Raw genomic sequence first — 27,695 nt, 5'->3', positions numbered from 1 at the left:
TCAACCCCAGAGCACCCCTGTTGAGAAAACTGCTCCTTTTCAAGCAGGGATTGCGAGACAGATCAAATTAGCAGCCATTTCTATACAGAGAGATCTGTTGTGTTGCAGTAGATTTCCCCTGCTGAGTGTTCCCACTGTGCATGTAGATACCCGCTTTTATAAATGGAGCTGACAGCTGGTACAGAAACAGAACTGTCTGTGGACAGGCTTCTTAGGTGCTGTGGTTCTGAAAGAGACTTGAATGTTTGGCTTTAAAAAGGGACTTTTCTTTTAGAAACTGGGAGTCCAAGCTACCTTGGGTGTGTAGGTTGTGATGTGTGGGTTTTATCAAGATGATGATTTAGAGTGAAGTGAGATGAGTACTTTTGCATTCCAGCACGTTACAGATGCCATTTAACTTAATTATGACAAAACTGTAGTATGATTCCTTCCCCCACCCCCATCCTCCACACAGGGATAAACGTGCATACACAATTATTTTTGCATAGCTTTTTGGCAAAGCTTAAAGAGCTGACATTATGCATGTCGTGCTCAAGCAGTAAGTGTGGAGAGAATGCTTGTGGATGAAGGTGAAACAGTGGCTCTGATCATGGTAGACTTGTTTGGTTTAATTTGTGATTTTTCAAATCAGTTTGGTAGAGGAAACTCTTTTTTCTGCTCCTGAGATCCTTTGTGTGTGCTAGCGATGATAATGCATCTTGTCCACGGTGGTTTGAAGAGATGCCCATTGGTGAAAGAGGGAGGGGAGAGGCTGACTGGTCAGATAGAAGTGACCAAGGATGAATGCAGGGACCTACAGACAGAGAGAGTACATGTGGTGGATGTTATTTTATTATATAGGACGTACTTACTCCCATGCATTCTCCATGATCTTCCTTTAAATTCCTTCCACCAGATCTGTTGCCTGAAGTGTTTGGGCATTAGCGGTTTTTTCACTCTTTCTCTTGTCTGACCATGCTAGAGCTGGTTTTCCTTTGCTAATACCATGGGCAGAAGAGCCATGTGTGCTGTGCCTCTCAAAGTCTGGCCTGCCCTTGCAGAATTGAACAGATAGTTTTCCAGGCCTGCATAGGTTTTGACAATGTGTAATTCAGAGTTTCCGCAAGTTCAGAGAAGTTTGTAATGACTGGTAAATTATATATATGGAAGGTTACAATTACTGTTTGCATGAAGATGTTAAATGGATATTTGTTACTTAAGTACTTCAGCACAGCATTAAGTAGGCGCTGCATGTTCTTAGCTTGGATAAAAGAATGTAAAATGTCGTGCAAAAATGCATACAGTGTTGTACATGTGTGTAGCGCTTTCAGAGATCAGTCAGATGAGTCAGTGTGGTTGTACATGCAGCCAGGTGGCAGGTGTCTTTAATTTTTGAAGCTGTAGAGGAACAAGAAGTTGTACTTTCAGTTTTAATCATGTTTTTGTCATATATACCTTCAAATGAGTTGTATATGTTCAAATGAGAAAATCTTTGCTTTATGCTGCTACTGTAAACAGAAGGGACAGTTCATGCAGCACTACAATACACTTTAGCTTGTGCTTTAAAGCAGGCTTTACATATGTCTTAATTTACATTATTTTTGTTGTGGGTTATAAGGTTTGTGTGGCATCTGTTGGCATGACTATTGTTTGCAAGACCCAACATTCTGACTGAAGAACAGACAGTGTGAATACGTACTGCAGTTCAATGTATTTAATGCATAAAAGCTGACCAAATAGCAAAACTACCCAAAAAAAAAGGGGGGGGAAAAACATTAGTTCTGAGGAATCCATTTTCAGAAATGTTTTTGGTGGATTCTAAGATCTTCTCCTGGCCTATCTCAAATCAAGGTAGTTATGGAGTGATTCAGAAGAAAATGTGGAAGCTTTATCAGAAATCACTGTGGGCGTGCAAAATTGGAGTGAAAAAGATTTGTAGAGATAGCTTAGCTTTGAGTGCTTGGTAAGTTTGAGCTCATTTGGACCATTTGCATTTTGATATTTTACAGTGCAAATTGAGTTATCCACAGCTGTGGATTGATAAGCAGAGTTTGAAATTCTGCTTTTGGTACTTGTTGCATTTGGTACCCTTGGGAGGGGTGCAGAGTACCCCACTGAAGTTCCACCATGGCACTGCATGTCTTGTCAAAATTTCCCCTGATCAGGAGAATTATTTTGGAGGAAGTTACTAAATGACCCTTTGCTCCTTTGAGGATGGAGGCCCTGCTTAGCTGTTGTGGGGAGGAAAAACCAAAGCAGCATCTTTCTTGTTTCGCTGATGAGGAGTGATTTTATTTGTTTTTAACAATAATTAAAAAAATATTCCTTGGCTGGTGTCAGCTGTGAAGTTGTTAATAGTTAAAATTGTCCAAAGGATGCATTTTCTTTTCTTGTATAGTGACGAAACAGTGTATTAGTAGCATGTATCTATTCCTTTTTCTTTTATTGGAGCTGGCTGAGGGGTATGTGAGTAATTGCAAGTCTTTTCTTTCATAACTTTCTGGTTTTATTTGGTTTATGCAGTGATTCATGGGTGTAGCGATAATCAGCTTTGCTGATACAAAGAAATGGCAAAAAAGGCTTTTAATTATATCAGTACTTTGGTGGTGGAATCAGGCAAGAACAGATTAAAAGTAAAAGTTGTCTTTATAGCTCAGAATACCTTTTTGATAGGGTTTGGTGTGGAAAAACCCAGAACATTTCAGATCTGAAAATCAGAGAATTCTCAAAATCTTGAAATGTGGTTGGGGTTAGGAGAAAACCAATGATACGCCTAATCCCTTGCCAACTGACATACAAATGCTGCTCCTTTTGTTGTCCATTAGCTTATCTTTCGTACTTTGGGAGAGGAAAGTCGTGTTCAGTGTTTGTCCAGGTTTCCACACCATCTCTCCTGCACTGCAGTGTGTTATCCACACTTTGTGCTGGGCTGCAATTTGTCAGCCTCTTGTTTACTCTTAAAGGGACATTGCTGCCAGGCTTTCATGGTGACTAGTCCTGTTTATCCATGGAGCAGGAACAGGTGGGTAGTGTGATCTTCATCGCTCTGCCCCAAGTGTTTCTTACATGGGATGTCTCCTTATGGATGTGAAATGCTGAGTGAGGCAAATGTCTTATGAAGGATCTTTGTTAATAAAGTAATTATTCACTGGAAGCGGATGGGTTGTAGGGCTCATTAGTCCCCCTGGAGGCCTGCTGCAATCGCAGGATGATAAGACTGCAGGTAAAACAGGCATGCTTACCTTGAAAACTCTCCAGGAATGCCTTGATTTCACTAAGAAGGGTGCTTTTGCTTTAAGAAGGCTGAATGATTCTTGTGTAGCACTGTTCGTGGGTTTTCAAAGTGTGGGGTTTCAGGTATGTATTTTGAGCCCAAAGTATTCAAGCTGTTGAGAGAATTGAGAACTTTTAAAAATCATCTTGGAGTCAAGTGCAGGAGGGAAAATGTTGGGTTTTAATCTTCATATTGCTGTCCACATATTTGTATTACCTGTAAACGTTTTAAATTGAGGGGGAGAGCTATTTTGTCTTTAAGGTATTTTCCTGCTCTTTGTTGTTCTCCTTTTTTTCTCATTAATACCGGTACCTCTGGTCAGGGAACTGAAACGCTAAATTAAATGCTCTGTTGACTTCCCTGAGGGGATGACATGCCAGGAAAACAGATGGCATTTTTTTTTTTCATGGTAAACTCATTTTATCATTTGCTTCAGTGAGTATTATCTCTGTAGTTTACTATTATATGGCAGCTCAGATGCAGATGATACTTACCCATTAAAACTAGCAGTCTTTGAATCGGGAAGGTTCCCTACTAACATACATAAATACATTCAGTGAATAAAGTGCAATTAACAATATGGGAAAAGATTCTGGGAGGATATCTGCACTCACATTACCTATAGAACTTTAGGGAGCTCCATGTTCTTTGAGTTGTTCTTCAGTATAAAAGTGACAAACATAATCACATACAGTAGGCTGTAAGGGGAAATAAAAGAATGAAAACAGTCATAAAAGGAGAAGGTACCTTAACATATTAGAAATGTGTTTAAAAGACCTGTTTTAAATAATTCCTAAGAGATTTTCTTTTTCTGTCTGGTTGTTTCTTTCCAGCAACTGTTTTGAAAATGGAATGCTATTTTCATCTATATTGTTCTACTAGCATTTAATATTTTGAAAACATAGTAGAATGGATCTCTGTTATTCATCCCTGAGCAATCAATTAATCCAGAGCCAAGTACAAGCCAGGTGCTTTGCTGCTGAGCTCTAGTTGCAGCCTACAAAAGCAGGACTATTATCATTGAACGAGAGGAAAATAAAACCAGTGTATAAATGTGAATCAGCAGATACAAACCAGGAATTATTTCAGTGCAGTAGGGTTTTTTAATCTGGTTTATCTGCTGCTTCTTTTTTTAGACCCTGGTAATTAGCTGAAGAGGCTGGAATGTAGAATACACAAACATTACATGTTTAATTACCAGATCCTATTCAGCTGACTGTCATTTTCATGTTACTTCAATACTGTGCAGTCTTGGTGTGGCACTGTAAGATTTTTCTTCTTAGTCATATGACCATTTTGAATGAAATTCAAGCAGTGTTGCTGTCTGGAGGAGATGCTGTATGATGTGCTGTTCACATCAGGCTCAAGAAATTTGGATTTGTAAACGAGATGCATGGAAACGTGTCATGCTGGTCTGGGGGGGCTGATTCCAGTCCCTCATGGCTCTAGGTAGTCAGTGTTATGTTCAGTAAGGTACATAAACCATCAGTTTCATGTGTTATCTATCGTATACCATAACTGCAGGTAACTTCCCAAAGCCATCTGATCAGTGTACATAGTGTAGTACACAAGTCTTGAGCCTCCGTCTTGCAACAAACTATGAGAAGAGAGCTGTAAGAGTCAGATTTCGCTGGATGTTTGAATAATGATTTTTTTTTTTCTGAACTGTTTTATATAAGCCCTTTAGGTATGATTGGAGAGTGTTTCTAAATCACCATGTCGTTTCAAATACAAACTCTGCATTTATCTGTTCTCATGTGCGTAGTTGACTCCAGAATGAAAAATGCTTTGATCAGGCAGGTCACAGAAGCAGTGGTGCCATGATATTTTCATGTTGTAAAGGACTGTCTCTGATCTGCTTTGTTCTTAGATTCAAAAGGAAAAGAAACTGCAGCAATGAAAGCTGACCTACTGAGGGCTCGCAATGTGAAGAGGTATATTAATCAGCTGACGGTGGCAAAGAAGCAATGTGAGAAGAGAATCAGGCTCCTGGGAGGGCCTGCTTATGATCAGCAGGAAGATGGCATTTCTGAGGAAGGTGATGGCCCTCCGAGTCAGAAGGTATAAACTGAATAGCATATACATTGCCTGAAGGTCATTCTAAATGTGTTAGCACTGGATCATATTATCCTCACTGTCGTTAATCCCTCCCTTCACTCTGAGCCAAGTATAAATTAGTAGCTTCATAGTTTGTTTAGCGAAAAGATCACTGAAGTACCTGAAAAAACATAGTGATCACTCGGCCTGGGATGTTTCTACATGTGAAACTTCACAAAGGGTCGAGTGGCTCATAAGCATGTGTGATTTTTCAGATGTACTGCATATAGGGAGCTAATAAAGACATGGTAGCTGCCTTTCTGAAAGTAGCAACTTGCCTTCAAATAAAAGATTGCCAACACATGTGCAGTGTTTCTTTGGCCTTTGTTATATGTACTTTTGGAAATACTTGTGGGTTTTGCAAATACCAAGTTATGCAAAAGCAAACACTTACTTGTGGAAGGCAATTGATAAAAATATAAGGGCTGTCGTTACAAAAAAGCTCTGGTAAAGCTGTTGACAGAATGCTGGGTTTCAACATCACTGTAATCTGGAATTAGAAAAAAATACTGTTGTGTTAGCCAGCATCTACAAAAATAAAACAATGGCTACTTATCCTTGCTAAACTTCAATAGGTTTGGTGACTTCTTTGTGTGATCTACTCTGTTCCCTTTGGGCGAAGTACAGTAATAGATGTACTCAAATGAGAAAGTTTTCATCTTTTTTCATATAGGTAGAAGAGAAGTTATCCTTTCGTGCAGGGATCTTTAATTTTTATTATGTCCTTATAATAATTGTAACTTATTGGCATGTAAAAGAAAAGTTGCATGGTGGAGAAATAGTTCTTAACTATCTGTGTTTTGTCTTTCTTGAGTAAGGCCTGAAAGAGGGCAGTTGACTACCTCCCTCATCCTTAAAGCATGATTTCAGACAGTGTGTTATAGATTGTGCCAAGGCCATCCTGATCTGTTTCCTGGAGTTGAGTGTAGCAAGTGGTGCCAAGGAGAAAAGGAGAGAGAGAAGCATGTGGCAGCGCCACATGAGCCACTGATGCCACTTTTGGTGCCTGCTGAGATTTACGGGCTTTACAGGATAGATACATAGTGACATAAGATTGTTCAGGAACAGGATCAAGTAGTGAAGGTGCACTGGATGGGGTCAGCAGTGCAATAAAATGTAATATTATTGTATTAAAAACAAAGGAATTCCTGCTTTTAATGTTGCATGTTTTATAACCCGATGGTTTTTTTTGATGGGAGCTGCTGACCCAGGGTTGTGTATCTTGCAATTATACCTATGAGCAGCTCCATATTGAGTTAATGGTACTATTAATAGGAATTAATATTCCTTGCACAGGCATTTGTTGTAGTGGTGGCAGAAGCAATAGGATCTGCTCTGCTTCTAAGCTTTTGATGAAGTTTCTATGAAGAAGCCCTAGAACCCCTCCACATCCATGTCAGCACAGAAAACAGCAAAAGTGCTGCTCTCTTCTGTTGTCCCCAACTCTCTTATCAGGAAACAGGCTGAGGGAGGCTGGATGAGAGATGGAGGCCACACTTTTCTCTTCTGAGCACAGAAAAATGCCCAGGGCTTGGCTTAGGAAGGGGACTATCTTCAGTGCTGCTTCTTCCCATCCTCTTTCTGCACTGTGGTAGCTGAATCTGGGTTATTTCAAGGCACCTAGTGCTATTTTGGATGCTGGCCACTCATACGTGGGCAGCATTGACTGAACACTCAGAACACTTGGAACGTTTTCTAAGCAAAAGGGAAAGGCATAGTTTGGGACTTAGTAGATAAGCTAATGTTGTTATGCTGCTCCCGGTGGCCCATAATTCCTGTAAATTTAGAGTCTGGCTGTGCCAGTTTTTCTGCTAAGATAGCACTTAACCTGCAGAATAACTAGTTTGCGTAGAAGAAACTGGAAGCTTGCTTTCCTTTCTTCAAGTTACATGGAATGGGTCAGAAATGAGCATCTACTGAAGGTGTTTGATTTTATGTAAGTGTAGTACAGAAGCATAAATACACTATTAATTCTGGGGAATATTTGGTATTAGTTGAACAAAAACCAAATTGACTAGTGACCTAAACTTGTATTTTGGTTTCACTTCTGCAACCTACAGAAAGCTTTCTCTTTCCTGCAGTAGTAGAGGAATAATAGCACTGCTGGTGCTATTATGGTTTGGATTATGGTCTTAAAGGTGGAGGTGGATTATTTGGAGCTGTCGATGTTCCTCTTTTACAGATTTAAGAAACAGAAATTAGGTGATTTGAAATATTTTTTTTCTTCTTTCACAGCAGAAGCTAATTATAAAACAGTGTCGGTTTTCTGTTTGACTAGATAGTCCTGTGACTTTTATTTATTTGACTTTGCATATGTTTCACTCACCTTATTATCCTGAATCTGGGTTCTCTAGGGAGGTCATGAACATGTGAGTTATAATCAAAAGCTTATAAGCAAACAACCAAACAGACCAACCCCAGCTGCTCTCTGAGTCTGAATTCTGTCATTAGCTCCAATGCTGATATATATTCTGTCCTCAGTGTTAGATTTGCTTTCAGAGAAAATGCAGTTTACATTAGTGTAATATATACAGCATCTCTTCTAATGTACGTGTGGTCAGTGCAGGTTTAGTCTTTTTCCATAGAAATGGTACCTGCACAGTAATGCAGTAATTAATTGAGTTCTTGTTGCCTGTATTCATCCAGCAAATCATTTGTTTTCTCTGTTGTCTTCAGCACAATAGCCACATCACCACATCTGTGATTTGATGGGGGCAGTCACAGCATCTCCTTAGCAGAGCTTTTAGTTAACCTCAGGTGGTAGGAGGAGCTGCAGTGATCTGATCCTGGACTAGCTGTGAAATAGCAAGGAAATTGCCCAAGTGTATTTTTGAGGCACAGGCAGCTCATGTTCATAAACCTACTGATGAGAAGTAGGTTGAAACTCCTGCAGAAGGCCTTGCTTCTAGCATGTATGAAGACAGGCTGAGAAAGTTGGGGCTGTCTGTTCAGCCTGGAGAAGGGAAGGTTGCGTGGAGACCTCATAGCAGTCTTTCAGTACCTGAAGGGGTCCTAAAAGGATGCTGGGGAGGGACTCTTCATCAGGGACTGTAGTGATAGGACAGGGGGTAGTGGGTTCAAACTTAAACAGGGGAAGTTCATGTTAGATACAAGGAAGAAATTCTTTACTGTGAGAGTGGTGAGGCACTGGAACAGGTTGCCCAAAGAAGTGGTAAATGCTCTATCCCTGACAGTGTTCAAGGCCAGGTTGGACGGGGCCTTAAGCAAACTGATCTAGGGTGGGACGTCTCTGCCCGTGGGAGGGGTGTTGGAACTAGATGATCTTAAGGTCCTTTCCAGCCCTAACTATTCTATGATTCTCTCTATCTGTGGAAAGATGCTGATGTAACTGGTGACTGATGAGACTTTCACTGTGATTTCCAAACTTGAGATCATGTTATGTCAGGATACTTCCTGATACAGAATTTGGGGATATAAAGAAAGCAAGCTTCAGTTGTTGTTCCCCTGTTGCCTGCAGATGGGGTGTCTTACGACAGAATTTCATGAACATGTGAATCTCAAGGCAGGGGTTTTTCTGTTAGAGTATGTGTAGTAAAACATTTGGGTACCTTATGTAGTATATACTTCCTGATAGGTAACTAATCATTGCATTTATTTCAGCTACTGCTCTTATGTGACAAAGATAACCTTCTGATGACTTGCCTCTTCTTAAAAGATAATAAAGAATATATGCTTTAATTTTAGTTGGTGTACAAAGCATTGGTTACTGTTCTTGAAAATGCAGCTTGGAAAGAGACACATTTTTCCAATGTCATTTCTGCAGTGTGACTGTGTGTCATCATCCCAGCAGAAAACATCCACTACTGGCCCAAATTTTGTTTACCCACCCAGGATCTGCAGTGCTGTTATCAGCTTTATTGTGGTTATTCATTATAGGCCAGTGTGGTTGTAGTCAATGGGAACCTGGTGTGTTGCAAAGAAATAGAGTACTGTGCATCTGTGCTGTATCTGGTGTCTATACAGGTCCTTGCAAATTAATCAGTTGTTTTATGTTCTTCTCCAGAGAGAGGTTGTGACTATCTTTAGGGATTTGTCAAGACCAGCTCCTTGCTTCGTAGGGCCAAGAACAAGGCTATTCTGTGTGCCTATGTTAGGGATGCTGGTTAGAGCACCCTGTTTGGAAAAAATAAAACCCTAACCCCTTCCTAGTCTTTGGCAGAGCTTGTGAGCAGCTGTGGTATGTTAGCTACTTCCCTGTTGGAGCAGGGAATTGATGTAGCAGTGGTAAAGCTGCTGGTTTTTCCAAGCCCAGAAGCTGCTCTCAAGTCAAAAGGACTTGAAGGGTTGCTGTTGAGGCTGATCTTTCTAAGATTATATCTGCTAACTGGATGTTAGATTTGAGGGTGTACACATGCCTTAAGATAAGCTTTTCTGTCTGTTAATTTGTCTTGTTCAAGTATTTCAGCTTGCAAGGTAACTAATAGGAAGTTTGTGTAACAGCATTAGGCACCACCTCTTTAATTACTATGGGGCACCTGTGCAATGGGCCCTTTGGTAGGAGGGAGGGATGGTTACACTTGCCTCGCTCCTTGCAGTAGCACTTACCCACAATTAATTGTGAGAGGGAATGTTTGTTAATTACCCTCTTTTCTGGCAGCCTGGGTGGAGATAACTTTGGATAATAGAGGCATAAGGACCAAGGTGACCTCTTGCTCAAGAAGAGACAGCATGTGCTCTGCATTGTGATTTATTACCTCTGCTATCATATATAGAGCTGAAATTCCTGGAGAGGGTGAAGATCTCTGCTCAAGAGGCTGGAAGACCTTCTTCTGTTTGTGTTTTAAATCATTGTTCTTGATAAAAAGATTGAATAGAGAATATGATGATGCACAACAATCAGGCTAGACCACAGACTGCCCTTTGAATTGTCATCTCTGTGTTCTTCTCTTGGGCAGTCTGATCACCATTTCTGTAATAAGCCTAGCTTCGGCAAGCCTGACTCTCTGTGCTGTTCACTGTGAATTACAGTGCAACCTCTGAAAGGCAGAAGTTTGTGTTCATATACTTGAATAGTTCTGAAGCTAAGAGTAAGCCATGCTCAGAAGATATTGGTATGGTAAAGGATGAAGAGAAGAATGGCATATGACTGTTGGCTAAGAAACTTTGTAGATGAAAAGGAGCATTTCAGCTGAGACAAATACAATTTACTTAAACACTGCCTAAAATTTGGGGAAGCTGTTTCAGGAAAAACACAGGTAGCTACGGTTTTCAAAGAATCTTCTTTAACTTGGTTTATTAAGGAAGTGACTTGTGCTAGTAATTGTGGCACATGGATGTGGTTTCTTCCCGTACAGCTTGAGTCCAGCAGACTGTTTTTCCTAAACGTAACTTGGTGCTGGAGTCTCACAGGTACTAAGCTGAGTAAAATAAATGGTCTTCCCAGAGACATGCTGATAACATGATCTGAATTGTAGTAGTATTAAGTATTGAAAAGCCTGTATTAGAAAAATACGTTATGGGTTAATATGCCTTAGCCTTGGTTGGAATTCATGTCTTGCTCCATACCAAATTATCTTTGCTAAAAACCGCAAAGCCATAGGATTCATTAGCCGCAGTGCTTAAGGACTTGCTTTTCTTTTCAGAGAAAAAGGTGAAGGTTGGTTGGTGTCTGTGAGGTACAAAGCAAGAGACCATGACCACTCTGGTTTATTTGGATTCCTGGCAATATAAATAATGGCACTAAATGAGCTACATGAAAACTAGACTGAGCTGCTAGACTGAAACGTTGGAGGGGAAGGGGTGGTTGGTTTTGATGGTGTGTTCTGAAAATTGGTTCTATTTTTCAAAGAAAGCCAAGGTGGTTCAGTTTGTTCAATGTGGGAAGATCTGTTCATTTTGTCAGGGAGGTGTTTCGTTTCCAGGTAGATGTTTCTCTCAGAGAAAAAGCCTGGCTTCACAAAAACAGTAGAGGATGAGGAAGCGATAATGGCTTTTTAATCCAACATCTTAATGGCTGCAGCATCTGCTTAGGTGTGGGAAGTATATGTTTCATTTCCTTCTCTGCTTGACACACACCCTCCTCTCTCATCTCAGGAAGAGTCCTGAGCATTATATCACAGCCTGTACCCTTTCCTGGCTGCATTTATGATAGATGCTTTTAAATAACACACAGTTAATGGGATGCCTTAGCTGATAGGGTGAAGAACTACACTCCATCTTTCTGTGTCCCTGGGAGTAATTGAGATAAATCTCAAAGCTCTGTGGCCTGTGGCGTGGCAACTGCTGATGTAACTATTTGTTTGAATCAAGCTAAGCTTTCAGCTTGTCTCCTCTGCCTTGCAGGGACACAAGAAGTTAAATTTTTGGCAGTAGTATTTCATAAAGGACTTGAAATGCCGTCTTAGTCCTTTGAAATATAGTCTTACCTCCTGGACAGAAGATAAGTGGAAATAATTTCTGCCTGGTAGGAGCATAGATATGTTTATCTTTCAAGTACTTCTAACTCATATTTTTTATTCTTTAAAATTATTTTTCTTTAAATGAAGCTAAACTATTACTGTAGAAGGTCTGTGCTCTTGAATCTAGTACACACGCATGGTGCTCTGTGGGCACACCAAATGAAAAGATTTTCCTCATAAGGGACAGAGAGTTAGGTTTTTACCCAAGTTTTATTCTTTTCTGCAGATTCTTCAGTTTGAAGAAATTTTGGCCAACCCTTCATACCGAGAACACTTCCGAATCTACATGGAAAGGATGGACAAGATGGCTTTGATCGGTCTTTGGGAGTCTGTGGAGTACCTGAAGAACGCTAACAAGGTGGAAGAAATTGCAAGTCCATGCGGCTTGTACATTTAATGGGAATCTCTGCTGCTTGTGATCTTGGTGTTAGGAAATGTCTTTGTACTTACGTTATTAAAACAGCAATAGCATAGGATGGGTGCTAAGCAATTTAGAGGGGGGTTTATCTTGCTCATGTAAATGTTTGAGGATAATGCGCAATTAAAAATTGTGGACTGTTGTTATGATGGTTTCCTATTGTTCTGTGTTAACAACATGATTTGTAAAAAGAATACTGGATATGCTAAAATAGTAGAACTATTTCCCGCTCACTGGAGAGTTAAAAAAACAACTTGCAGTAATGTTTTGGCTTTAGTTGTATCAGCTCATGTGAAACTTAAAAGTACATTACTGTTTGATAGTCTGTACGTAAACTTCTCATCTTGCCAATTACAGGTAGCCCGTTGAATCCAAAGCCACGAACATTTGTGTAGATATGTTTTCTAAATCCTTCTGAAAGAGAGACTTTGCTTTGAAAGATCCCTTCATCTCCCCAACAATTTTATTGCTGTATAAGCAGCTAAGTTTCTCCAAGAAACAATGCTGTATTATAATTTGTGCTAAGATGAAGTAGGAATGAGAATTCTGGAGCAAGAAGTATCCTGGAGCAATGGGAACGACCAGCTCAGGCTAGAAAGTATTCATAAAAAGGGTTTGTCACGTGCGTTAGAGAGAGTTGTATAGATCAGTTTTGATTTGCAAACTCCTTATGTTTGGAAAAGGTGCTGTAAATCATTTTGTGACCTTTCAGCTGTGATTTCTCATTTTCTTTTCACAACAATGTGTAGTGCATTTATTCAAGACTTCCCATTTTACAAAAAGAGATTCTAACACAATGTGCTTGTCTTCCTCCATGGAACATAAGTATACTCTGCTGCTACAGGGGCACTTCTGATTACAAAAAAAGGAGCAGCTATGCAGCCATGTGGCTGTGATACTGTCATATGAGGCAGGCCAGAACATTGTGCCATACTAATGGAGTGAATGAAACCTTTTTAATTTGGATCAGTTTAGAGAGATAATAATTTAGAGAGATGATCATGGGCTGTGCTGCATGACTTCCTCTCTTTCCTGTTCATCACTGCACAGTTCAACCCTATGCACTGTTCTGTCTTCAGTGGAAATACCTGGCCTCATGTACTGATAAATGTCTCTTCAGTTGTGCTTTTTTCCTGTTTCTTTTTTCTCTTCCCTCCTCCTCAAAATTAATTATGGTAATGTATAAACGGAGTTGATCTTAACAAGAGGACAGGAGAGCCAGTACAGCTGAACTCTACAATCTGAACTTAAAATGGTGACCACAATGTTGCTCTAGCACTTATTTTTTTCCTTTGAATACCAGCTTTTGGAGCACACATTTAAAAGCAGTGGGTGCTTCTTCTCCAAGCAGTTATGGTAAAATTTTAGAACACAGCTGTTTCTTCACTTAGCAAACAGGGATATTTATCTTGTAAAATCAACTGCCTAGCGTAGGTGCACAGGCAGAGTGCTTGATCTCAGTAGGAGATTTCGCAGATGTGTTCTCATACATCTGGGCGTGAAATTAGTTTGATCATCCTTCAAATTATGCACCTGGATCCTGAGTCATCCTGATATTTTTAACATGTTTTCATTATTCTCTTCTCCCTCCCCCTCCCTCCCTGCATTGTAGGCTGAAATACCTCAACTGGTGAGTGAAATTTATCAGAATTTTTTTGTGGAAAGCAGAGAAATACCTGTGGAAAAATCCCTTTATAAAGAAATACAGCAAAGTCTCGTGGGGAATAAAGGCATTGAAGTATTCTACAGAATTCAGGCAGATGTTTACGAAACTCTAAAGGACAGATACTACCCCTCATTCATTGTGAGTGATTTATATGAGAGATCAGTCAAGAAGGAAGAAGAAAGAAGTTCTGCTCAGCTAACTCCTGAGGACAAAGATGAAGTGGTGAGTCACACAGACAGTTTCTTTCACTGTTATTTAAGGTGACCTGAAGATGATCCCGCGTAAAGCATATAGCAGCATCTTCTGTCCTTGAGCTTTGGACTACTTTTTTTTTTTCTGATGTATTTATAAAAAAACGACTGCTTAAAATTCATATTAGTAGATATTTCAGATTTCTAAGCTTTTTGTATTTCATATCATTTATTACCCTCCTTAGTATCAGAGAACTCAAAATATACCCCCTACAAGCTCAGCTGCTCTGCTTTTCAATGAAGGAAATCACACTGAAACATCAATAGGTTTCTGTCTAGAAGTTGTCTGTCCCCATCCTCTGTGCATTTCCTTAGTTCTAAATACTTTTTTAAAAGCTTCACAGAAGTGGAGGAAAAAGTAATGAAAAATATGATCTTAGTGCTTTTTCAGTAATTTCTTGAATAAATAAATAGGCTATGTTGGAAAATAAAACTGATTTCAAATAGCACTAGAACTGTAAATACTAAAACAGGACATTCAAAATGTCGTAAGCAATAACCCAGTGGCAGCTCTCTGGGGACCTTTTTTTTCAGTGGGTTCTCTAAATCAGTCATTGTTGGGGGAACTTGTGTTAAGTTTAAGAACGTTTTGACAAGAGCATCTCAGACCAGTGAGCAACTTTCAGTCAGGCTGCCACTTCAGATCAGCATGGGTGTCTGCATTTTACACGTGAACTTGCTCAGAACAAAGTGAAGTGTAATACTTTGTCTCAGACTGGCTGTGAAGGGACAAAGAAGCAGAATCCAGAGATACTGATTTACATCCTGCCCTTTAGAAACAATTTTTCCAGAAGCTACGGCTTTTGTAGTTACTGCTTAAATATGACTTTCCTTTCTGTAGGTGAGCTATTACAGTCTCTGTAGTCTGCATATCAAGAAATCTGCAGAGATGAGCTGTTATAAGTAAATTGCTTCCAATATTGAACTTTCAGTGCTTGCTGAGTTTTTTATTGTTTGTTTCTCCCTGTATTCTTGATAAAAGATTCAAGACACATTTTCTGCTTTCCTTGCTGCTAACTCAGCTATGTGTTGGTAGTGGTAGATGCTTCAAAGACTTTCTGTCCTTGTGTTTGCAATTTTTGGAACTTTGAGTAAAGACTGTTCTTGGTTTTGTCCAGGAATTTCTAAACATTGTGCTTTTTAATCTCTTACATATATTTTACACATAGTCTAACAGAGATAACTGTTTCTGTAAGAAAACTGATACAGCACTTCAGGGCTAGCTGTCTTCTGTCAGATAACAACACACCAGCATCATCTGTCCTTCCTCTGAGTCCTTGGATATATATGTGCTGGATCTGAAGGCTGAGTCTGCTATGAAACCTGAAAGACTAATATATTGCCAAGTTGGCTCATATGGTTAAAGGTTTTTTCCAATTTTAACAACAAATTAAGTATGAAGTTGCATATACTGTTAGAGCATCTGTCAAGTAGGGCAGTCCTAGTGGCTCTGTGCCACGCTTAATGGTCTTCAAGGTGAAAATAAGTGATAAGAGTTCCTTTTTCCAAAGCTTCCAGTGATGTTTAGATGTTAGTGAAAAAGCACTACTGGCTAATAGGTTTGGGATTTTTCGCTCTCCATGTATAGGAAGCCACAGCTGAGAAATCCTATGTTTCTGGAAGGATCCATATTGTTAGCAAATATTAATTGTTTTCATTTTAGTTTAGGTTTTGGAAATCTATGTCTTCACTTCCTGGGGGATTGTGGGAGTTAATCTATGTTAATTCCCTATAAATTTACTGTTAGAGCTGGATAGGTAAAAAGCCATGTAGTGTCCTCATCGAGGGGAGGACAAAACAGTGAGCCCTGGTTAAACTTGAGAAAATTCTAATCAGAAGATTGCAATTGAGGATGCTGTTCAGCTGTTTCTGCTGCATGTGGAACAAGCTCTTTCTTCTTCCTTCCACGCTGGCATGGCTTTTTGCTCCTTGGACAAACCTCCTTTGAAAAGTCATGAGTAGATGTGAAATACAGAAGCAAGCAGTGCCTGCATTCAGCACTTCAAGGAAATAGGGTCTGGTGGTTGCATCAGTGCTGCACGTGTCAGATTGCTAAAATAAGCCCAAAGTCTGTGTTCTGCAGGACTTGCAGAAATGAAAGTCATTATCAGTTTAGCAATCAGGAGAAAATAGAACAGTCCTTTATGATCTCAGCTTTGAGTGTGTCGGTTGTTTATTTGATAGATTTGGTGATTTGAATACAGGTAACTTGTTACCTTGTCATTTTAGCATTTTTGTGATAAATCCAGTTTGTCCTGTGTCTGAAATGTTAATGACAGAGAAATCATGTAGGCTACCTCTAGGAGCAGAGCCTTACTAATTTGTAATTAATTGCAATCCTTTCATTACTAGAACCAAGCTTCTTCATGTGAAAGGTCTTTTAATTCTCCAGTGCTCAAAACAGCTGTTTGAATTCCTTTTGACCTCTGCGCTTCCCAACAAGTAAAAGGGTTTGATTTTTTTTTTTTTTAATTATTTTAATGGTTTTGTTTAGTAGTGTTTTGAATAACATTCAGTGTTGTTAATTATTATTGTTATTTGTATTATTGTAGTGCCAGGAGATGACAAGTAGGTTCTGTGTGCTGACCTCTATATGTATGCTTGGAGGCAGTATCTGACCTGCCAGTCCATGGAAGCCAACAGAAGAAAGGACAGGGCAGACAAATGCAAAGCTGGAACAGGACATGGATTTCATAGCGTAGACTTCCTGACTTCTGCATTATATTACTCTCCCTTAGGGGGAATCACACTAAGGAGATTAATTATTGTTGCTACTGTATCTCTTTTCAGGCCTTTTTTACTAAGATGTAAAATACTGCAGAATTTGCAGTAGGCTTGTCTCCTCTAAAACTTGCGAATTTAGTAGAGTATGAGACTTCCTTCTGTTAGCTTTTTGTTAATTGTATAAAGATAGAGCTTGCTTAGTAGGAATATCATTCACAGAACACAGAACTCTCCTTCATAAGATGAAATTCATAGCTTCCCACAGATAAATTTAGATAGATTCAGTCACAAGCAGACCTCAAAGATCTTTGAACATGGCAGCTGTAACATCTCAGTGCTCTGTGCGCTGCATCTCAAGGTCTCTTCATGCTTATTTGGGGAAGTACAGTAGGAAAGGGGAGGCTGAGGTAAATGCCAAAAGATGTTAAAGAGAATGTCACCGAAAGGTGTGAAAGTTTCTATTTTTTTGCATGCCTGTAGTACACAAGATGGAAAAATTTGTCTGAATGAGTATGAGAAATGATTTATGGGTTTAGGGTAATGCACATGTGCTTTTAACACATTTTTGTTATCACGTCTAAAAACAGCAGTAAAATCTGTTTATGAAGAGAGAAGACGTGGTTTAGATTGTTCTGTGGGCTGATAAATCTGTCTTATGAGGGTTTGTGGGAGGCAGGACTGTTAGTTAGAACTGTGGGGTTTTTTGGTTTTGTCCTATGTTTCCCCCATCTCATTATCTTTCAGTTCAGAGCTAAGTATTTGCTTTTCTGTCTGGCTCTGAATATTGATCATGACTACTAAGCTGTTGTTGCTTTTTAAATAAACTTTGATTCTTCCTCTTATTTACTCTAAAGCCTTAGCTTGAAGGTCATTTTACACAGTTCGCGGGAGTTGCCAAAGAGCTGTGGTGTAAGTGGCAATAAAGCTTTGTTGGTTCTGGGTTTTGGTTGGTTGGTTTCTTTAACAGACTTACATTTCATGTGGGATCTGATGGTTGGAATATCCGTTAGAATCTGCTATACCTATATTTTTATCTATATCAAGAAGTGTTCATACACATGAAACGCTTATGGAGCAAACAGTAATTGTCTCCTTTTTCATATTAATGATGCAGTTACTCCCATTTCCTATTCCTAGAGCCAAGGTTGTGAAGAAGCTTCTGAAGAATGCAGCACAAGAATTAATGAACAGGCCAGTTATGCTGTAAATAAACTTCGCCAGCTAAATGACAAGCTTGAGTATAAGAAACAGGCTCTAAATTCATTATGTAATTCACCAAAACCTGACAAAAAGGTGAGTACCTTTAGTGTCTTCAGTCTTTTAATATTATGTATGTGTTAGTGTAATATCCAGTTGTCCCAGGGGTTTTTTTGGACAGGTCAGATTGTTATTTCAATCAGCTGGTTAGAGAAAGTGAAATCAGAGCTTTATTTATTTTACCATTTCTTTTATTAAAGCTATTCTAAGTAAAATTGCAAGTATGATTTATTGGCTTTGTTTGTCATAGAATAATGACCATTTTCCCAGAGGTCTTGCTGCTGTGTCTATGGCAAATAGTATTTCCTCCTTACATGCTGACCACGTCTATTTGTGTAATTCCTTATGGCCGTTTGTTTGTCCATCCTGCATGCGCAGCACTGCAGCTGAGGGATGTGGTGGTTAACTTCTGCTCCCTCTGCTGGCCTTGATATAGCAGCACAATTTAGAGAGCAGACTTTGGCCTCTTCAGGAACGTGTTTAGTAAGGTACCATGGGATATAGCCCTAGAGGGCAGGGGGGCCCAAGACTGTTGGTTGATATTCAAGGATCACCTGCTACAAGCTCAGGAGTGTTGCATCCCAGCTAGAAGGAAGTGCAGCAGGAGGGCCAAGAGACCTCCTTGAATGGAAAAGGAGCTGCTCAGGAAAATTCAAAGGAAAAAAGAGGCTTATAGAAGGAGAAAGCAGGGACAGGTGGCCTGGGAAGAATACAGGGATGCTGTCCGGGAAGCTAGGAACCAGGTTAGGAAAGCTAAGGCCCAGTTAGAATTGAACTTGGCTAGGGATGTTAAGGATAATAGGAAGGGATTCTATAGGTACGTAGCAAATAAAAGACAGACTAGGGACAATGTAGGCCCCCTCCAGAAGATATCGGGAGAACTGGCTACCCTGGATTTGGAGAAGGCTGAGGTTCTTAATGACTTCTTTGCCTCGGTCTTCACTGGCAAAGGCTCTGACCGCACCACCCAAGTCTTGGAAGGCGGATGCAGGGACTGTGAGAATGAAGACCCTAGGCCCACTGTAGGAGAGGATCTGGTTCGAGACCATCTTAAAAACCTAAATGTACACAAGTCCATGGGACCTGATGAAATCCATCCGTGGGTCCTGAAGGAGCTGGCGAATGAAGTTGCTAAGCCACTGTCCATCATATTTGAAAAATCATGGCAGTCAGGTGAAGTTCCCGATGAATGGAAAAAGGGAAATATAACCCCCATTTTTAAGAAGGGGAAAATGGATGACCCAGGGAATTACAGACCAGTCAGTCTCACCTCTGTGCCTGGCAAACTCTTGGAGCAGATTCTCCTGGAAGGCATGCTAAGGCACATGAAAAACAAGGAGGTGGTTGGTGGCAGCCAGCATGGCTTCACTAAGGGGAAATCCTGCCTGACCAATTTGGTGGCCTTCTATGATGGGGCTACGGAACTGATGGACAGGGGCAGAGCAGTTGACGTCATCTACCTGGACTTGTGCAAAGCATTCGACACTGTCCCACAGGACATCCTTGTCTCTAAATTGGAGAGACATCAATTTGATGGGTGGACCACTCGGTGGATAAAGAACTGGCTGGATGGCCGCACGCAAAGAGTTGTGGTCAATGGCTCGATGTCCGGCTGGAGACCGGTAACGAGTGGTGTCCCTCAGGGATCAGTGTTGGGACCGGTCTTGTTCAACATCTTTGTCGGTGACATGGACAGTGGGATTGAGTGCGCCCTCAGCAAGTTTGCCGATGACACCAAGCTGTGTGGTTCGGTTGATACGCCGGAGGGAAGGGATGCCATCCAGAGGGACCTCGACACGCTTGTGAGGTGGGCTGATGCCAACCTGATGAAGTTTAACCATGCCAAGTGCAAGGTCCTACACCTGGGTTGGAGCAATCCCAGGCACAGCTACAGGTTGGGCAGAGAAGAGATTCAGAGCAGCCCTGCAGAGAAGGACTTGGGGGTGTTGGTTGATGAGAAAATGAATGTGAGCTGGCTTCAGTGTGCGCTCGCAGCCCAGAAAGCCAAGCGTATCCTGGGTTGCATCAAGAGGAGTGTGACCAGCAGGTCGAAGGAGGTGATCCTGCCCCTCTACTCTGCTCTCCTGAGACCTCACTTGGAGTACTGTGTGCAGTTCTGGTGTCCTCAACATAAAAAGGACATGGAACCATTGGAACAAGTCCAGAGGAGGGCCACGAGGATGATCAGGGGACTGGAGCACCTCCTGTATGAAGACAGGCTGAGAAAGTTGGGGCTGTTCAGCCTGGAGAAGAGAAGGCTGCGTGGAGACCTCATGGCAGTCTTCCAGTATCTGAAGGGGGCCTACAAGGATGCTGGGGATGGACTATTCATCAGGGACTGTAGTGACAGGACAAGGGGTAACGGGTTCAAACTTAAGCAGGGGAAGTTTAGATTGGATATGAGGAAGAAATTCTTTCCTGTGAGGGTGGTGAGGCACTGGAATGGGTTGCCCAGGGAGGTTGTGAATGCTCCATCCTTGGCGGTGTTCAAGGCCAGGTTGGATGAGGCCTTGGGTGACATGGTTTAGTGTGAGGTGTCCCTGCCCATGGCAGGGGATTGGAACTAGATGATCTTAAGGTCCTTTCCAACCCTAACTATTCTATGATTCTAATTTTGTAATCTACAGTTGTGTCTGGCTTGCTCAAATAAAGGGAAAAAAAACCCAACCCAAACCTATAAAAGTGACTGATTTCCTTTATGAGGAGTTAGGAGAAATCTTCAGGGCACACTTTGATCAGTCTGAAAATTCTGAGTGGTATATAACTGTCCCTCTGGTCTTGGATTAAAAAAAGTAAATCTTTTTCTCTTGGCAAAGTGCAACAGTTAAGCAATCTAAGAATTTAGGCAGGAGCAAGTGATGTGCGTTTGGCTTAGGTCAACTCATTTGCATTGCTACTGAGGCTGATACTGCAGGGCTGTTGTTCAGATGCAGCAGCTGGGCCAAACTTTTGAGGTGTAATGAGGTTGGCTGCAAATGGTCGACAGTGGGCGAGATGAACAAGTAGCCAAGGTGTCTACCCAAAATGCTTCATCCTAGGAATGGCAAAAATGTATGTGAGCATTAGTCATTGCTCAGGGCCTGGGTTCAGAGTGAGTGCTGAGATGCTGGTCTAAATAGAGGTTGACATTGAGCTCATTCTCTGCTGGCATATCTCTGCTTTCCCACTAAGAGAAAGATGTGGACAGTTGACATTTGAGGCCACCATGGTTAGCTTCATTCCCTCTGTCCCTTCCACATCTCCCTGCTGCAGACAAGTGGAAACGTGTCCACAGCTGTTCTGCAGTGTTCTGCTGTGTGTGTGTCCTCAGCTGGCAGAGGATACCCCTTATTTGTCATCCAGCCGCTACTGTTCAAAGTAGTGAGAGCACAGATGTGTTCTTTACCCCCCAATGCCTGTGTTGGTGCAGTAGCATTTGCCTGTGGAGCTTTTAAATGGATACTTGGGGTGGTCAGTGTTGGGAGCACCTTATTACAGGTACATTATTTTTTCTCCTCTGGATGTAAAAGTAAAACCTGTGTCTTGATGAGAACATCTTCTTAAATGTGTTCTTTCCACAATAAGTCCTTTCCTTTCCAAAACTAAAATGAACTAAGTGGTAACTTCCTGAATGATTGTTAACATAGCTGAGGTCCTAGAAATGAAATCTATTCCCAGGTTCTTTGGTTGCATCATGTATATCTGAAAATGGTATGGAGGAGGTCCTCAGTAATGTGTATTTGAGTAACTGGATTTTCAAGTTTGTGTATAATATGCAATGTGTAATATATAGGTGTAATATATAATCCTATCTAAAATGTATTTTATGCTGATAGTGAGATATTAGCATGGCCTTCTAACTCATTTGTATTTTAGTGTCAGGTTGACCTTCAAGATACTATGTATTCTACAAGTTTGTAAGAGGCAGCATAGATTTTCTCACAACTTCTTTCCCATCCAAATTATTCATTCTCTCCTTGCTTTTGTACCTTTCTGCTTCCTGAATACTGTCCCTAAAGACACAACTAGGCATGTTGCACAAGCTGCTTCTTACCAATTGTAATCAATAAACTTTCGTCCACAGATTGTTTCTAAGCTGAAGGATGAAATTACTCTCATGGAGAGAGAGCACAGTGACCTTCAGTTGCACATTGCAAGAACAGACTGGTGGTGTGAGAATCTTGGCTTGTGGAAAGCCTTCATTGTCTCAGGCGAGGTATGGGGGTGTTTATGACTTCTTATCTTCTGAGTCAGTTCAAACTTGCATGAAGAGAAGAATAAAAACCTGTGTATACTTTCCTTTTACCTTTGTGTACACTGTGTATGCTTTGTATTTACTTGCGGAGGGAAACCCTAATCTCTTCTGAACTTCACCTCTGTTTCCCCAGAGACTACTACAGTGCACATATAGCATTTCTATTCCTCAGACACTATTGTTGTAGCGGAGTTATAAAAATACCTATGTGTATATGAACTGGTTTTGGCATTGGGCAGATATCTATCTTAGGGGCATTGTTTTTGATGAGAACTGTCTCTTGTTATATTACCATGCCATGAATCACACTTGGGTGCAGTTGTGTCTCTGGTGTGTCTCAAAGATGCAGTACTTAATGTTTTGTGTCTTACTATGTTCAACAGCAGAAGATGTTCAGTGGACTAGAATACCCAGAAAGAAAGGTGGTTGTTGGTTTGTGTTTCAGGGGATTGGGTTTTTTTGGTCTTGTTCTGCTCTTCTGTTTGGGCATAGGCAAACAAATTGCTTGGTAAGCAGCAGTGAATAACCTGAAGGACTCAAAGGTGTAATCTGCTGAGGAAGGGGGCTGAGAAGGGGCCAACGAGGAGACTTGTGGAAATTCCATCCTAGGGGCTAATTCTGAGAGCCCTTGCAGTGCTGTGAGATGATCAAGGCTGAGACTGTCACAGGACCTTTGGACTTGGAAAACCAAACCAAAGAACAAATGTTAAGTTTATGCTCATGAAGAATCAGAGCTGGAAGGAGGGTTGGGATTTTTCTCAGAAAGGGCTGTGGTTTTAGAAGAGCAGTGAAGTTTCATGGCATGGAAGGTTCAGCGTTCAGCAGGATCTGTGTGCTTTGTCTCCCACCTGTTAGAGCACCTTTTGGCTGGAAGCAGTAGGTACGCTGGTGGCTTGTCAGATGTGCAGTTTGTCTTGAGAGGGCTGCAGGTGTGAAAAAGGCAAATGCAGCCCTTGAATACATCAGGAGAGGAGTTTCTATATGAGATGATGAAGTGTTAGAGTTGCTCTGCAGGTTATTGCCATCAGGAAGGGTGGATTTGAATGGACTGAATGAGGAACTTCTCCCATGAGAAGTCATTGTGAAAGCACTTTTAATTTGCTTAGCTGAGTCTAGTGTGAGGTGTCCCTGCCCATGGGATGATCTTAGATGATCTTAAGGTCCTTTCCAACCCTAAGCATTCTATGGTTAAGTACTAAGTCATCCCATTTTGAGAATGTGCTTCCAGAGGGATGACTTTCTGCTGACTGTTACAGTTCAGATACACTACACACATGCAAATCCCCATGCTGTGGATGAATGTGTAATGGAGAATGATATGAACGGCTTAAACCGGCGTTTTCAGCACCACTCTCCCAGTTTCCATAAGCATCTGCCAGGAGGTGTTTGTGAGTCATCTATAAACACAAACCCAATCTAGCTCAGGGGTAGGTAGACATGGCAGGGACTGTCCCAGAGATCTGGGTCCCTTTGTGCCACGCCTCCCTGACCTACAGTTTGGAGACCATTCAAGCATTTGTTTCTGCAGTAGTCTGGCAGGAGAAGGGCAGTTCCCCAAATAGCTGTGCTGGGAACCAGGCACATTTTCACATGCTCAAGCTGATGCTTTGCATTCTGCCTGGGTGCTGCTGCAGGTTTTGTGGCAGAGAGATGTGGAACCTAGGCCAGAGATCAGGTTTCACAGTGGTCCATGTGCAGCTTTAGGAGTGCATCTCAGGGAATATTCTTCATGTACAGCTCTCAAACAGCCTAAAAATTTAAACATAGGTTTTAGCTGTGTGTCTCCTACAGTGGTGATGTAGCTGCTCGTCAAATTATCTATCACTAGCATTAAGTGTTATCAGACCTTTACTGGCTTCTCAGAAAATGTTATATGAATTTTAAAGTTTATTCTTATCCCAATTGGATTAGTTAAATGTTCTTTAAGAAAAAAACACCCCAAAAAGCTTAAAAATTACTACCTTCCTCATAGAGATTATGCAAGAGTGGTATTTTATAATTACCTTGCTGTTATTTGCATGTATATTAAGACAAGCATTTGACAGTTTAGCTTGGCCAAAAAAAAGGGATTTATTTCCCTTAATTGCTGTTCATAATCTGTTTAGCTGTCTCCTTAAAACAAGTAAACAAAAATCTGTTACCATTAGGGCATAAGGATGAAGTCCCAGGTGGCTCATCAACCTAAGGAATAACATGATCACACTGCTGCTGTTGTCTTAAAAAAAATCATTTAACAACTTTGCAGTAGTTTTCCCATTTACACAGTGTGGTTGATCACTCCTCCTTCCTCTGGCTGTTGTACAGTGTGATTCATTAGTAGTTTTGTGAAGTTGTGGGTCCTTCAGAAATAAACACTGCATGGATATCATGCTCTGTGCATGCAGAATAGCTCAAGTGAGCAGAGAAATTGCTTGAGACAGCACCAGCTGCTGCAAGGCCCAGCTGCAGAGCTGCTGTGCCTGGCGTGTGGGTGAGCCTGAGCATGAGCATGGGGAAAGAAGGGGGAAATAAAGGGAGAACACTCACAAAAATGCTGATGGGAGAGCTGGAGTATTGGTGAGTAATCAGAATGCTATGTGGTACGCACCTTAACTGAAATAATACATGCAGCTCTTTGAAAAAGACATGTCAGGGAGATTTGATTGCTGATGGACAGCACTGCCAAGCTGTATGTGAAGTGTAATAGCGGTTACCTGGAGGACTTATTCAGGACTGACACAGCATTTTGCGTCAAATTTAGTTCATTAAGGGGGTATTGCTCCATGTGTCACCTTCAAACCACAAGAGGAGCATGGTACTGATAATGACTAAATTTGCAAGCCATTCATCTGGCAGCCCAAATGTTCCACTGTTTCCTTTCAGAGTAGCGTACCTTACTGTTGGTTTCTTCCGCACAAGGTTTTGGAAGAGAATGGAGAACAAGTGCCCTGTTACTCTGTCATGGTGAGTTTACAAGACGTTGGTGGAGCTGAAACTAAGAACTGGACTGTTCCCAGGAAGCTCAGTGAGTTTCAGAACATACACCGGAAACTCAGTGAGGTACGAATCTTAGTTAGGGAAGGGAAAAGATGCAGGTTGCTAAAATTTGTCAGAATGATGCTTGGAGGGGGGAAAACCAGATAAAAAATTCATGCTGCCAGTTTTTATGCCAGCCTTTAAGCTTTTAGAGCTTGTTTTCCATGCATGTTTCTGGCCTCTGCCAGATGCTTATAAAACTTGATTTATTTTTTTTTTCCCTTAATAATGAATGTTTTACTGACCTACCTCAATGTCAAAGTGGTGTATGCTCTGCGCTGTCATACACAAGCCTTTTTTAAAACTAGATTTTGTCTCTAGCTTCCAGGAAGGTACTAGAAATGGCAGCTTTTGGGGACAGAGAAGGTTTCCTTTTACAGTGCTTTAACCTTTCTGTCTGCTAAGGGATAGCTAATAGTGGTGGTGTGAAGGGAAGTGGTGTCAGTCCATAATAGGTAAGAAAAGGTATTTTTCATGTTAAGTGAGCTCTCCTTTCTCCTCTACAGTGTTTTCCGTCATTAAAGAAAGTTCAGTTGCCTTCTCTCAGCAAGCTGCCCTTCAAATCCATAGACCAGAAATTCATGGAGAAATCCAAGAACCAGCTTAACAATTTTCTGCAGGTGAGAAAACAAAGACAAAACCGGCAGATACCTAAGCGGGAGAGCTGAGTGGATGTTATCTCTCTATGGCCTAAACAGAACAAATACGTTAGATATAAGGTTTGATGATATATGTGTCAAAGTTGTCCTCCAAAATGCCTGAATTTGAGATGAGTTTGGCTGATAGTAATCATTCCTCTAGTGGTAAGTTACTTTAAACTTTGATTAAGTAAGAAACAGTAGATAATGAATCCTGTAAAGCACTTCACAACAAATTCCTTACAAATTAGTACTTTAGAAAGAAAGTTGTAAGAAAAAACCTTTAATCTTACTCGTTTTAATAGTATAAAACTAGCTTCTTAAAGTACCTTTGTGAGACATGAGTTGGTTTTTATTTCACTCTGCCTCTGAGCCATGTATAATCAGTTTTATTGGATGGCCTGACACATTTTGTTCCTTAACACACCAGTTAAACATTTCTTGTTGTTTCTGTCATTATTTTTCTTCCATAGAAATTGCTCTCTGATGAAAGACTCTGCCAGAGTGAAGCACTTTACGCCTTCTTGAGCCCTTCCCCAGAGCACCTCAAAGTTATTGATGTGCAAGGAAAGAAGTCGTCCTTTTCACTCTCCTCATTTCTAGAACGACTTCCTGGTGATTTATTTTCTCATCAGGAGGTAAGTGGTAGAAAAGTAATCTTCCCAAATTAAATTACTTATCCAAAGCAAGCAGGGAGAGCCATTAATATAACGAATTTGAATGGCAGGTGGTATTGGAAGGCATTTCCAAAGGTAATTTTTAATTTACTGTAAGTGAACAAGGAGTCAGAAATAAGAGCTGTCTGTGAATTCTAAAGGTGTTTGTTAATGAAATGTTTCCTGCCCTTTGATGAAGATACATGTATAGGCAAACGTGTAACCTGCCACAAATAAACAAATTTCAGTCCATGTGGGTTCGTTTTTTTTTTTTTATAGCAAAATTTCCCACTTTTTATGCTCTCAACACACATATTTTAGAGGGGTTTTGACAGGTAAAAATAATTCTCTTGGGAAGCTGTCTTGGCAGAGAACAGCTGTGTGTCCTTCATTTCTGGAGAGCTGAAGCAAAGCTAGTTGTGACAAAAAATGAAGGCAAATGGTGCAGGCTTACAGAGAGAATGTGCCAATACAGGTGGGAGCCCCTGTGGGCAAACCACTTGGAGGATTTGATACTAACCCATAATAAACTATTGTTTCTCAAAACACAATGAAGAATAGGTGAGTGACTAAAATAGCTCATTGACTAAAATTGCCCATAATTTCATAGCTGTCTGTGGTTCGTGTAATGGATAGAAAATGCACTGTGGTGTAAGAATTTATACTTCTTGTTGCATTTTCTAAATGATAGGGAATTTGCTGAACAGAAAAATAGAGCAGGGACCTTGGAGAGAACATCAGGTTTACCTTCTTGCTCCAAGCAGACTGAACTGTGCTAGGACAATTCTTGGCACGTGTTTGTGTAACGTGCTATTAAACCTCTGATAACCGATGTTCTCTAGATGAGCAAGGCAGTGTATCCTGATTCTCAGCTGTTTTCATGGTTAGAAACCTTTTATTACTTCCTAACGTAAGTCTCCATTCTTTAGCCAGTCAGGTCTTGTTGTGTCTGCAGCAAACACCCAACAGTTTGGGTTAGGATCATCTCAATTATCAGGATTCAGTACTTTCCTTTTGTCTTTTATGCTTTTGTTTCTGTGACTGAGCAGCCCAATTTCTCCTAGTTT

The 27,695-nt window shown here is 40.8% G+C and overlaps 1 protein-coding gene across 1 annotated transcript in view; it reads left to right on the top strand.

The window, feature by feature from the left end:
• Positions 1 to 27,695, top strand: part of SNX25 (sorting nexin 25) — a gene marked incomplete at its 3' end in the record, with an annotated part of 66,036 nt that overhangs the window by 30,681 nt on the left and 7,660 nt on the right. The window contains exons 6-13 of the mRNA XM_080630948.1: positions 5,124 to 5,314; positions 11,996 to 12,127; positions 13,800 to 14,075; positions 17,966 to 18,121; positions 22,149 to 22,280; positions 25,218 to 25,358; positions 25,841 to 25,954; positions 26,446 to 26,610. Coding sequence (XP_080487074.1) covers positions 5,124 to 5,314; positions 11,996 to 12,127; positions 13,800 to 14,075; positions 17,966 to 18,121; positions 22,149 to 22,280; positions 25,218 to 25,358; positions 25,841 to 25,954; positions 26,446 to 26,610 — 1,307 coding nt within the window. The remainder of the gene's footprint in view (positions 1 to 5,123; positions 5,315 to 11,995; positions 12,128 to 13,799; positions 14,076 to 17,965; positions 18,122 to 22,148; positions 22,281 to 25,217; positions 25,359 to 25,840; positions 25,955 to 26,445; positions 26,611 to 27,695) is intronic.

The sequence above is a fragment of the Psittacula echo genome (assembly GCF_963264785.1).
Source record: "Psittacula echo genome assembly, chromosome: 1".
NCBI classification, from domain to species: Eukaryota; Metazoa; Chordata; class Aves; order Psittaciformes; family Psittacidae; genus Psittacula; species Psittacula echo.
The sequence above is the reverse complement of the archived record's forward strand: the minus strand, read 5'-3'. Positions and strand labels throughout refer to the sequence as shown.